At 40.0% G+C, this 13,908-nt stretch overlaps 1 protein-coding gene across 6 annotated transcripts in view; it reads right to left on the minus strand.

Annotated features, from left to right (window-relative positions):
• Positions 1 to 10,901: 10,901 nt before the first annotated feature.
• The window catches only part of LIMCH1 (LIM and calponin homology domains 1), a 177,144-nt gene continuing 174,137 nt past the window's right edge, over positions 10,902 to 13,908 (minus strand). For all 6 annotated transcript variants that reach the window (XM_075066499.1, XM_075066497.1, XM_032764988.2 and 3 more), the window contains one exon: positions 10,902 to 11,753. In XM_075066499.1, the coding sequence (XP_074922600.1) occupies positions 11,728 to 11,753 (26 nt within the window). In that variant the 3' untranslated portion in view covers positions 10,902 to 11,727. The remainder of the gene's footprint in view (positions 11,754 to 13,908) is intronic.

Below are 13,908 nucleotides of genomic sequence, written 5' to 3' on the forward strand. Positions count from 1 at the left end.
GTACTCCCAATCATCATCCTGAAGCAACTGGTTCAATGCAGAGGTCGGAGGAAAGAGTAATGCTTAGTGAATCACACCACTTTCAACAACCATTGCAGCTGATCCTCAAAGGACTAACACTGAAGGATTGACTCATCCTAGTCATTACTGGTTTGTGAGAGCTGGTAGGATCACAGCCATTCGTGGCCTGCTTGAAGCTGATGCACTTCAACTTCAGTAAGGATTTTTTCCCCCAAAAAAAGTTTTCTGAAGCTGCAGAGAATGAGTTTTAAACTGTGCAGCTTTCAGAGAAGCTGTAACGTGTACAGTGATGTCAGCAACTCTAATCCCAGACACCATCAACAACAGTGAAGAAAGACTCCATTCTATAAATGGAATCTGGGGTGAAAAAAGAGACTGGAGTAAATGAGGCCCCAACCGTCCAACAGAGCATTTGGGATGTGTTTTATGTTTAAATGTCAAAGGGTAGGAAAGCTTGGAGAGGATCAGAAAGGAAACAGACTTCTACATGGGGCTTCTAGCTGAATTTATACCAGTTGTTTTGCTCAAATAAATTATACAGTCAAACAAGAAAAATATGAGAGACTAGGTTTCTTTGAGCACTTTCCTCCTATAATCCTGCAAACTCCACCTCTGTTTTTAATCCCCACCTTTATATAGCACCAAGAGTTGTATTTGCATAATACCTATTTTCCAAAGGGAAAATATCATTTTGTGATAAATTAAGTGTGAGAGACAATCCACATGACTGGCTTGTTTAACTTATCTGAAAAGCTCCTTGCCAGGCAAGAAAGTGAATGAGGGCTCTACTGCCAAAAGGAAATTGTTAATATAATTTGTAGCTACCCTGGGTCACTTTAAAGTTATACATCACATTTCTTTTAAACGCTTCTGTTTTTAAAAAGAGAATACATGTAAAACTGCTTATTGCTACAAATTCATTTATTTTTAAAGAATATTGTCCACTGTCTTTAGAAAATACATCCCCCATCTCCTTTTGCATACACACCCATATTTTCAAGATTCAATCCATATTTTTGCCCAGACACTATAAAACTGCTCATAATTTAAATAAATGATGTATAGTGCTTGTTCATGCTTCTGTTAAAGTTCATGGATATTAACTTAATTGGGAGAAGGATCAGTTCCCTAAGTTACATTACCTTGTGATTCAAATTCTGTCCTTAGTTGTTTCATCATTGCTGTTATTCTTTTCCTTGTTTGGCATGTTATATTATATATAGCACACTTATGGCACTACAAGAATAATAATCCAGTGGGCAGCATTAAGAAAAGCATTCACTGCCATACCATTTGCTGTTTTCCATATACTTAGAATAGGAAATGCCACATATTTAGCTACCATGGGTGGCAAATGTTAATTTATTAACAGCATCTCACTACAAGTAGATCCTTATTGTATATATAAAAGAAAAATAAATCTAAGTATGTTCTATAGGTTAGTATACTTATGTGTTTAATGTATCTGTAAAATCACCAGAGTTAATATGGAGATAAATCCGAACTACGTGGAGTCAATTAAATGTTTCACACAGAAATTGACATTTTAAATAAACTATTTGGATGAATGTATATTATACATTCAGGATTATTTTTACTCATTAGTTTGAAAGAATTCAACTGGTTAAGTCTTTCTAAAAGGAAATTATTCTCTCTGCAGCACAGTACCAATTGATTATCCAAAGTATTAACCTTGGCAAAAATGTCTATTTCAACCCTTGATTATGAATGTGGTTCACATGTCTAATGCTTTGTGTAAGCGAGTTAGCAGAAACTCATCTCAATGTGGTTTCAAAAGAGGAAACTAAGCAGACAGCCTTGTTAATTTAGCATATAGACTTGGAATAAAGTACAACATCCATCATCTCATCAAAATTCAATTAAAAATTGGTCCAGTGTCCAAGGAAAAGGAGCCAATTTTCTGTTGGAAGTTGAGTTCTTGGAACATCACTAAAACCCTTAATGGTTCTTTCATTCTGGGAGCCAATATGAAAGAATAACTGGGGTTTGGGAATTCAAATTACCCCTTACATTAAAAAACTAGAACATGTTTAATGTTAAAGCCGGAGCCTTTGTCATTAATTTAATGCATGCTGTCACCACAGTATATTATACATCACTGCAAATGGAGAGTTCAGCTGGGCTTTTTAGTTATGCTTTAAAACCTGCACATTTTCTGTCTGGTACTTACTGAACAACCTTTAGACTTCAGAGATGATTATGGTGTTCAGAGACTCATTGCAACACCAAGTCTGAAATATCCTGTCTTACTGTATGTAGCATATAGCCGTTATTATCCACTTATAACAGGTTTATTCAATGTGTGATAAAAAGGGCTACTTGCAAACCCATACCAAGATTTAATATTGGAGAAAAGGTAAGCCTGAAAGAATTATAACTAGATTTTCAGCATTAAACACAATTTTGTTTCAGATTTCAACTGTTAAATGTCTCAATTTGTTTTTTTTCTTACTTCAGTAATGTAATGATAATAAGCTTTGACAGCCTGTGACTCTGCAAAGAGGAGATTTCTCCTTGTTCATTGTTTCTAAAACCAATCTCCTTGCCTGAAATTTGATTTCTGAAGTGTCTTGCAGTCCTTTAGCTGGATGGTAGCAGTGACTCTACTTACAGCACTTGTAATCATTTGAAATAGGAGCACACTTTTGGAGGTCTTTGGAAGCTAGACAGATTCTTATCTATATAGTGGTGTATTCACCAAGATGATATAATCAGTTTAACCTTTTAATATCCTTCTCTGTTAGCCAGCTGACTGCAGAAAACACCACGACAGTATGCACCACAGTTTGAACTAAACAGCAGACATTTCTTGAATGCACGGTTAACTCTTTGTATATAGAACTGACAACATACACATATGTTGATGTTCTCCCTGCTTGCGCACGTGCACACACACACACATTCAATTTTCAGCAGAAATTTAAATACCAAACATTTTTGGCTGAAACCCACAAATTGTTATTTGGAAATACTGCCGCAATGGCTCATGGGAGTTGTAATTTAGGTGCACCTCAAGCTCCCAGTCTCCTCTCTAGTCTCTGTGTCCCACTTTATCCATTTGAAAATAGGTATAATACTTTTGTGTCTATCAGGAGTGTTTGTCATTCTGATTTAACTAACAATGATGGTGTCTCTGCTACCGCTCTGGTAGACAGGTGTGTGTCTGGGCTGTGTTATTATTTACATATTTATTTAGCAATACTATAAACAGAAAGTATCAGAGGGGTAGCCGTGTTAGTCTGGATCTGTAATAGCAGCAAAGAATCCTGTGGCACCTTATAGACTAACAGACGTTTTGGAGCATGAGTTTTCGTGGGTGAATACGCACTTGCATCTGGCGAAGTGGGTATTCACCCATGAAAGCTCATGCTCCAAAATGTCTGTTAGTCTATAAGGTGCCACAGGATTCTTTGCTGCTATAAACAGAAAGAGTCCCAACCCTACTTCCCGCTAGCTTTCCAAAGTTTATGGAGCAGTGCCTATGTTTATTTAAACCCCTTCCCCCAAGCTGAAAAAGCACAGCAACTAATTCAGAAACATTCTATAGAGCAAGAGAGAAGAACATGGGCAAATAGGCAGAAGTCAGGACTGTGGTGAAGACATTCTGAAGGATAATCCTTAAAAACTTCATACAATGGATGAGGACAGCAAAATACAACATAAAAGCATGAGTGTCCTTTTCTGTCCTGAGCTGAATTCCAATACATGACAGTGGCATTGAAACAATTTGTGTAGTGGGAGTGCTGAAAGCCATTGAACAAACTGTAAACCCTGTATATGATGGAAACCACTTCAAGCCAGGGGTACAGTAGCACCTTCAGCACCCCTATTTCCAGCACCCCTGGTACATGATGCAAAAACTTTTTATGACAACTATGTAGTTTTCAAAACTGGACTATGGTCAAATAGGGTTCAGGGTGAGCTAGAATTTGGAATGGGAGCCGGATTGGGATTTACATGTCTTTGAGTTTCTTTACACCGGCCAAAGGACTTAGAAGAGGGTTTTGGCTGGTAAATGGAAAAAACAAAACCCATTTTTGTTGCACTCCCGTTGTGTTGTAATTTGACCCTGTTGTATGCAAGCTCCTTTTCTCTGAGAGTCTCATTTTCTCACTAAGGCACTTTTACTCCTGGACATCATTTATTACAAATTCTTTGCAAGGAGTTTCCAGATAATTCTCAACTTTCCATCTGGTATCTCAGTCTTCATTCTATGTTTAATGCCTTCGATCGTAGCAGTGGCTAACACAAGTCACCTTTCTTGAGCCTGTTCTGCCTTCCATTAACTTTCTGGTTTTCTAGAAGTTCCTCTCTCTTTTGGGGTGGGGCTTAGGAAACTTGCAGAAGCAGTAAGTTATTACCTATCCATTAATAGTCTAAGAGGATTTTTATTTGTATGTTTACATAGTCCTGATTTCTGCAGGTGATAGCTGTAGGAGTCATAGGTTGGAATTGTGGGGCTCTGGTTTGAAGAATCATCTGCTGGATGGCAAGGTTCAGTGTAATCACTTAGTGGTACCTCTAGCTCTCATGAGGATGAGCACGCAATGCAGGTTACCTTGTCTCCAAGAACAATTTCAGTGTAGAACATGCTTTAAAGAATCAGGCAACCTGTGCCTGCCGATAGTGGGGCGGAGGGTTGGGGGAGAGGGCAGCCAGCTTTAGCAGTGTTACTGAGCATGCTCAGTACAAGCCAAGCAGCAAATGGGCAGGGGAGGGAGGGCCACTGTATGCCCCTCCCCCAACCCATCTCCTACAGAGGGATAGAAAAACAAAAACTTATAAAGCAAACATAAAATCAATCAGGTAACTAATCATCACCGCCTACAGCCATTCCCAAAGTGCCAAAGGCCTTAGTGCTGTGCAATCATAGTGAGTCTTACTAGAAGATGCAAGCACAACTAGCGGTTCAGAGAACTCTACTTCATTGTCAGCTCAGAGCTGACACATAGGCATGGCTGGAAGTCAAGTGAATAAGGAACATGAATCCAAACCATATTAACAACAGACTGAGTGCTTCTTATAAACACATAATTCAATTCAAAGATCCTATGCTGAAATCCAGGGTATCTGCATAACTGTTGCACAACTGACTGGTTCCAAATCATCTGAAAGGGGGGTTCTTGTTTTTTTAAACCAAGTACCCAGATCAGACAAATTAAAGTGTGCCCTTAAAATCAACAACGTGATGCCAAAACTTTGTCATCTCATGAAAATGTATTTAACAGCTTGTAGCCAGGGTCTGAGGCCTTCAGCTTGCCTACTATGTAATAACAGGAATTTCAGACTCAATATCATCACTATTGCTTTCCCTGATTCATTATACATATTTGTGTTGTCTTGTGATTCAGTGGAATTAGTGGGAAGGCAAAAAGGGAGTGCCTGGTCATGGAGATGAAGGAATGCTCATTCCTAGGGCACCTGGATTCAGTCCCCAGTTTTGTTTAGGCATCTTAAGAATTTACAAAGGGGGCAACGTGATAGGCAGCTGGCCTCCATTAGGCAATGGAAGATCTGAGGCTTTGGCTCAACTGCCTGTTTAGCCAGCTCACCTCATAGCAGATCACAATCTTGGTTTGCAGAGCAACAAGTGAAGGTGGCCAAAGCTACACTGAAGACAATAGGAAAGAGCTTCTGCGTGCAGGACTCAGAGTCCTCCCCCTCTAGTGTCCCATCTTTGGCTGTTGGGGATACGTGGTAATAGCAGTAACGAATAGGTGTGATGAGGTGTAGAATCCCCAAGTTTACAGATGCATTGAAAACCCTTGTTATTGGACTTACAATTTCATATGTCAATTCCTTTAATGTTCTTGGATGGAGATCATTTGGGGCCCCCGATTTGGTTCCATTAAGTTGTTCGAGTTTGGTTTCCACCTTGGCTGTGGTAATTTCTACTGTTATAACCTTGTTCCCAGATGGCTGGTTTCTGTGCGTAGATTGAGAACAGAGATATACACCTCCCCGCAGACCAGATTTAGAGAGAGGGGTAGGACGTAGAACCCCGCCTCTCTTGTTGGCAGCTCTTACTGCGTATCTTAGGCAGCTCTCCACCTCGCATGATGGCTCTTATGAATCATATTCTTAGGCGCCTCTCTCTCCCCATTCATTGTTGAGGGAAGCCGGGTATCTAACTTGGCTTTGGTGAGTCACAGCATTACTCCTGTGATTCTTCTAGGCACTTAAAATTTAGGCGTTGTGATGCACCCTGTGGGGATGCAACACCTATGTCCTTTTGTGGATCCCACCCATTGTCTCCATGGATGAGTTAACAATAAAAGAAATGGCTAATGAGATCTTTAAAATAGAATTTCTTCTTCTTTTAGTGACTTGAGTGATCCACTGCCAGAAGATCATCACAAGTGATAACTCTTGCAGTGCATGTGGTGGGTAGAGATGCCTGCAGACTAGCAGGTGAGGTCTCAGAATCACTTAAGAGTTCCTCTCACCTTTTGTGTCTGTATGATTTTTTAGGAAAATCTCCCTTTCTATGGGGATAAGCATCCCCTTGGCCAAGGAAACCACTGTCATGTCTATCTTTGGGCTCCTATTACTTGTAAAATTTCAGTGGTTTTCAGTTTAGTCATTTCCTCTTATCAGGAACTTCTGTTTTGATTACATCCTCAAAAGAGGTATTTAAGCAGATGTGAGACCTGCTTTGCTTCAGATGGGACATTTTTTCCTGGCACCTTTTCGCTTTCACTGGCCAAGTGATGGTCATTGGATCTGGCACAATGAAAGCAGAACTCCTCTCTGTAAGGCTGGTTATAGGCAAGCCCCATAGATGGAGCCCTGTTGTAGATTTTGCCTTCAGGTACCTGGGCTGCCCAGCAACCCCCCTGCTTCTTAGTTAGGGCTCCAGTGAGTCCTCTTCCTAATAGTTTCTTTGGCAGCAGCACTGTCTGTTCAGCTTCCCACTGGCTAAGTGAGGGGGAATCTGTAAGAGAACAACACTTCTCTTGCCAAGCTGGGACTTGGGGAAGCAAGGCTTGAACCAGTGGCTTTCTCCCTAAGCAGAGCAGTAGCACTGTTTGCTTTCAACTATCACTCAGAGCAGTTCACTGAGTATAGATCAACGCTCATGTAATAAGCAGACTAGTGTTATTTTCTCTCTGTATTACTGTAGTGCCTGGAGGTCCACATAGATAACAAGGCCCCATGGCAGGGGTGCTGGAACAATTTGTACAGCGGGGGTGCTCAGAGCCATAGAACCAAACTGCGTCTGACGAAGTGAGTATTCACCCACTAAAGCTTATGCTCCAATATGTCTGTTAGGGTATAAGGTGCCACAGGACTCTCTGTCGCTTTTTACAGATCAACTAATAGGGCTGCCCCTCTGATACCTGAACCAAACTGCAGATCTTGTATATGAGGGAAACCACTTGAAGCCAGAGGGTGCAGCAGCCCTAGTTCCAGCACCTGTGGCCCATCGTAGGAGGTTCTGTTGTTAGAGCCAGTCCCTGCCCCAAAGAACTTGACAGTCGAAGAGAGGAATGGAAGGGCTGCAGAAACAGCTGGACTCAGGCGGTGTCTCCTTCCAAATGTCCCAGCCAAGGAGCAGCGCAGGCTCTAGCCCGTGCCCCAGGGCGCTGGACTGCAGGCAGGCCCCACTCCTTTCCCGGCCGAGGGTCCCTGACGGGCTGCCCAGGGCGCTGCGGAGCAGCGCGGTGGGAGGGGGCAGAGGCTGCGCGCCTGCCGCTGGAGCGGAGGGAAGGCACAGGGGGCGCCCCAGGGTTACTGAGGTGGAGCATTGGGGCCGGACCCACAGGCTGGGAGCCTGCCGCGGGCAGGGCTGGAGAGCCGCCCTGTTGGGGCAGCCCCGTGCCGGCCTTGCGCCGCCAGTCTGCCCCGCCCCGTCCCTGCCCCGCGCGGCCTCTCGTGGGCCCTATGACTGGGGCAGCCCCCACCCCGGGCTGCGAGCGGCGGAGCAACTCTGGCTGTTGTCGGCTGCCTTCAATTTCGGCGCCACAGCGGCCCCCGGTGGCTGGCAGCGGCACTTGCAGGCGTCCTGCCTCCGGGCGGCTGCGACGCGGATCCTAGGCAGCTCCCCGCTCTGCCTGCAGGAGGATGCAGAGCCATTGCAGCTCCAGCTCTGCAAGTCGCACCTGGCTCAGGCCGCTGGCAGAGCAAACGGACTCGGGCAGCCATCAATCAGGGAGCTGCCGAAGCTGGGTTGAGCGAAAGCCCCCTGAAGACCATGGGAAGTCGTGGATGGGCTTTGGATCAGGCCCACCCGTAGAGCCCTGCCTGTCTCTCGGCTGGGTACAACAGGCGCTTTCCCAGAGCTCAGCAAGACCAGCCCCTGGACTGTCACGAACCAGGCTTCAGGAAGCAGCCCGCTCAGTGTTTTCCATCGCAGGGTGCTCAACTCTCGTGGCAGGACTTCCTCCAGCTCAGGCTCCCCAGCTAGGTGGGGCATGGCTGTAGAGAATTTAGCAGCTATTTACTGTCCAGCCCAAGGGGAGTTAATTATAACAAGACAAAGCAACACTGCACCCAATTTATTCAACGTTTTATTTATAAACATACATTAACTATAAAAGCTGTTGCATCTTAGACAATTTTTCCCCTAGTTTCTAGAGGCATTTTAGAATAAATATTGTAAGTGAAGATTAGTGTAACTGTGTGGAACATTAGCCCAACTAGGACAGTAATTCTTGTCCTTGATTAGGCTTGCAAATAAGGTGGATCCGTTTTAGCTCACCAACCATTATGTCATGTATAGCTAGCTATAGTATGTATTCCATCAATAACACTACAGACCAGGAGTAAGGAAAACCAGGATGAAAGTTTGGTAGCAAAATACATAAAATGGCCATGACAGTTATCAATGTTCTCTGACGTAACAAGGTGGTAAATAAGCTTTTGCAAGAGCTAAAAAACATTACATTGTACTTGCTCAGCAACAATACATCACTGTGGAACAAATACATTTACTGTGGTAGCTCAATGTAAGTAAAGCATTATTGTGCCTGCAACCACAAACAAATAAAAATAAACAGAAAAAGAAAAATATTTCAAACTCATGTTTGAATTGGAAAAAGCTAGGCCTTAGCCTGCTTGAACTGCCATGTAACAGTCTCCAAATGAAAAAATAAATCAAATATAAACAAACCATTGGCAATTAGCATTTAGAAAATGTTCTGTGCTGGTGACCAGTTGGTCATTATGGAAAAACACTGTGTGGTCTAAGAATGCTGCTTTGTTTTGCTTTACATTAGTTTTGATACATATACAATTAGCCACACTAAAATATGTATATACGAAAAAATGAGAGAAAAGAGGGCTACATTTTCAAGAGGCTTCAATCAGAGATCCATTTGTGCATTTGCAACTCTGCACATAAAAACTCCAATTTGCACATGCGTTTTGGCTCCAGTCATGCTTCTGCTAAAATCACTGGGAGTTTACCACTGACTTCACTTGTACACTCTGGTGACTGATTTATACATCTAAATCTTATCACCTGTGTGCATAAGTGTTAATGACAAATATTAAATGTTCACACTCAAGCATGCAAAAATGGAAGTCATGTTTTGAAAATTATGCCCAGAATATAATATATTCACATACCTTTAGTGTAACAATTGGAGTTAGACAGCTGTAAAAAGTACTTTATAAAAATCTGTATTTTGAATTTTATATTGTGCATTATTTGCAATAAAGTATTATGATGACAACATGCAAAGTGTTAACATGTAAACATCAAGGTTATCAAAACATTTAACAGTAAATCATGCAAATGGTTAATCAAAACATTGGATGTTGCTCTATATATCCAAACGTTTCTTTAATATTTTTGTAGGGTTTTTTAAAAATAAAATAACCCCCATGTGAAGTCCTGTGAGCTTTACTCTTGGGATTTATTGCATCCATAAGTCACCACTATGTGCAACAACTTCGCATTTTCTAAGGCACAGTTTTAATGAAATAATGTGTAACTTTTTATTAGACAGCAACAATGTCTTAAAATTACAAGATTGTACAAATGTTTTCAGTGACAAAGTATTTCTGCACGAGCATGCAACTTGCATGCAAAGAACTGTCTAGCATTTTAAATAAATAGATGCTATCAATATAAACACTTAGAAAAAATTATTGCTTACCTAATATCCACTTTATTTCCTTTTACCAACATCAAAAGACAATGGATGTGTACATATTCTATCACATACAATAAGGAATCTCTTAATTTAGTTGACCATGGTTTTAAGGCAGAATAAATAATTTTTTTTTCATTTTAAATCGCAGCTTAAGCTGCTAAGTGTGATGTTTTTGAATAACTTTTCCTTTATCAGCCTGCTGAAATTCACCATGTAGTACAGTTAAAAATCAGTACTGTAATATTTTACAACTGTAATGTGTGAGCTAAATTTTAGGGTATATTCTTGATCTATACACCCACAGCTTCAGTTTCTATTTCAGGGAGCTACTGGTATGCACTAACGGTAGAATATATTTCTGATAATGCACAGAGTGCAACTGACCCAAATGCACTTAATAGTTTTGTTGGGTTTTTTCTTAAAGTGTTACAGATTGGACCTCATCCTGCATTCTTTATACACTCACAAATCCCACTGACTCCAATGAGAGTTGTATGTACAAGGAACACAGGTTCAGGACCACTGATGTACTGCACTGAATCACAGCTGTTTATAGTTTGACACATTCTAATTATATTGACCCTTTATGGGAACCAAATCAACCTGTCTGGTTTGTAAATGTATTTCTACTATATAGAATCTCATTAAGATATCAGATTCATAAGATCTGCTAATTCATTTGTTAACAACTCTACTGGCCATGAGAAAATTACAAGCCAGTAGATCTGTTTAGCTGTACCAATAACCACCAACCCACCTCATCCACGTCAGCCCCCCAAGAATTTGGTAGTACTGTATAATTCTGTACATGTTAAGAAAAGATTTCCTCTTTATTATCCTAGTGCAGATTTTTGCAATTGCTAATGGCATACACTCTTTCAAGGTTAATGAAGAAATCTTTATTTGACAGACTATTAAACTATAGTGTTGAACATTACTTGATGTATACACATACTGAAAAAAAATCCTAATGCTAAAGGTGCAATAATTTATTTGTATAACTCCTACCCTCCACTGAAGATAATATAAAACAAAATGTTTCAGAATTACAGTATGTATTATTAAACTAGTGTCTTTGTGTAAAAAAGTTATAGTTTCAGTAATAACAGAAAAGTCACTTGTGATGTTTAGTTTTGCAAATGCACTAATTTGATGCTATCTTTAAATGATTTCTCATCTCGAATTGACATATTCTAGAACTTCCATAAACATTCTGTAAACTTATTTTAATTCCTAGAAGTATTAAAACAAAATAGATTTATTGATTCTTTTCTGACTTTGAAAAGACCAAGATAACAGATTTTAAATCATAAACATATCGGAAAATATGGAAACCCTTTTTTAATATTTCAGATATGAATTACCAAATGTTCTTCATACATATTATGCAAATTCATTAAGAAAGGGAAAAATCATACTGCACTTTAAAGTAGCAGATGCAGCCTTTTATATGAGCATTACAAAATGAGATGGGAGCTATGAAGTCCATGGATATGAGCTCTTACAAGTGATCGTCTGGAAGCAGCCCCAGGGACATGATGGGGAAGCTCCTTCTTGCAGCAAGTTTTTAGGACTGAAATTCCTGTCACAATGTTGTTGGCTGCCCAGCAGCTAAATTAAAAAATAAAAACATAGTAACAGTTACAAAGGTGACAAATCTGACACTTTTGTTACTTTTAAAACAATGGAGTACATAGGATTTCCCTGATGTGACATTTATATGCAAGAAATCCTGGCAAGAGTTTTATAACTCAGTAGTGCCCCTAGTTCTACAGTCAATTAAGGATATAAATTAGGCACCAACTGGGGGTGGAGGGCGAGAAGTATATAAATATTGGCCTAGCAGGAATTTATCCTTTATGTTTGAAAGACAAATGATCTCCTTTGTATTGCTAGCACATTCTGCATGCACTTCCAGTCAATTTACCCACACAATTATGATAAAAACAATATTATGGTAGAACAACATGGTGGAGATTGATAAGTCATCTTTAGCCAATTCCATTGTGCCAATTTTGCATTATATGACTACACACAATGATCAGAAGCAGCCTCCTCCTGTAACCAGGCAATACATAAGTTAACGAAGAGCGTTAACTACTTTGCCTTAGAACTTCGTCAGTGTCTCATGTATAACATTAATGATATGGATAAGAATATTTCTGTTTGTTTTTTTTAAAGTTTATCTGTATTAATTTGTTGTTCTAAAAAGATAAGCTATCCATAAACTGCAGTCACTTCTTTAAAAAAAAAAATACCCTGGCCACTTAGTTTTCTCCTAGAAAAACAGAAGACACGTTGCCATACATATTTTTTTATTTCAAGTTTCTAAACTGGTGCATTCATTATGAAATAAAGTAATTTGGAGCTTCAAGCAAACTTCTGGTAGGCAGCTGTTCTGCAAGTGTATCCACACCCCTCTCAGCCTCTTATTTGCACAACTTCTGGTTAGTTTAAGGGCACTAACATTGTAGTACCATGTCTTCTATTTCAGACAAACTATCTTCCACATTTTTTTATATAAATAGAAGCCAGACAACATACATATAAACCATTTCAACTGCTGAAGGCCAACAAAATCAACCCCTCTAGAACTCCTAAACTTGGACTATTTGTCCACTTTTGGAACTTAAGCACAAGTGGATAAATTTTTTAAATTTTGAATCAAAAGAAAAGCTCCTGAGCAGAGACACTGCAGAAAGAGGCCAATTTTCAGTTGAGAGAAAACACCTGAAGGTGAGCTAGGAAATTTTGAAAACATTATTTGTATTACCCTAGCACCTGGGAACCCTAATCATGGACCAAGACCCCTTTGTGCTAGGCACTGTTCAAACACAGAACATGAATTTGTAATGAAAACAAAGAACTTTAAATCACATATGCACAAGTGACTTCACTATAATATAGTATTTTCTTCTACTTTCTAGCACAAAGTTGTAATAAAACTGCAGAAGACAACTGCTATCTCACATGTACTGAGCAGTAATACTCAACAGTGCCCTCTCTTGTAAATGGGATCACAACCCTCTTTCAAACAAACAAAAATTGGGGAAGGGAAAGGAAAAAATATTGAATTTTCTTCCAATTTTTATATATAGCTAGAAACACAGATATGTACATTTATGGCCAGTTCCTCACCTACTTGAGTAAGAGCTTGCATGGTCAAGCCTATAGATATGAAGAAGTATTTCTAAAGTTTCTAATTTTGTTTGGTTTGATATAAGGTGCCTAAAAGCATTTCATAACACAAATAAAAGCAACTGTGCAAATGAATGAGAGGCTGTACAGCAGCACCCTCTATCTCTAAGAATATGGAAATATTTCTAAACTCAAAAATCAATACATTAGGACTGAGTACAAGTTGTGGATGGACCAGAGTATTTTTGTTCCTTGACTTACAGAGCCAGACTTTTTTGGTGAGGGGAAGAAATAATACGGGGAAGGAAGAGGACCCTGTGTTTTGTCCCATCAATAGCAAACATGTCCTGGATATTCGGTATTCAACAGAAATTTCAGAACAAGTCTAGGGCAGTGATCTGTGTTTTTCTCCACACCCCTTTCCTTTCATGCATAATAAAAGTGCAGTGTATTTCCTATGTATCTGACCATGAGCTGGGAGGAGGGAAAGGAAGGAATGTGGTTAAAAATTCTATAGTAATTTGATATCCATCACACGTAGATGGCATAGTAGATAGGAACAAAATCTGGACTACACCAAGTGGTAGTACTGTCCTACACTCTCCAGTGACAAGTGAGAGATCCATGA

This window comes from Chelonoidis abingdonii, chromosome 5 (genome assembly GCF_003597395.2).
Source record: "Chelonoidis abingdonii isolate Lonesome George chromosome 5, CheloAbing_2.0, whole genome shotgun sequence".
NCBI lineage: Eukaryota > Metazoa > Chordata > Testudines > Testudinidae > Chelonoidis > Chelonoidis abingdonii.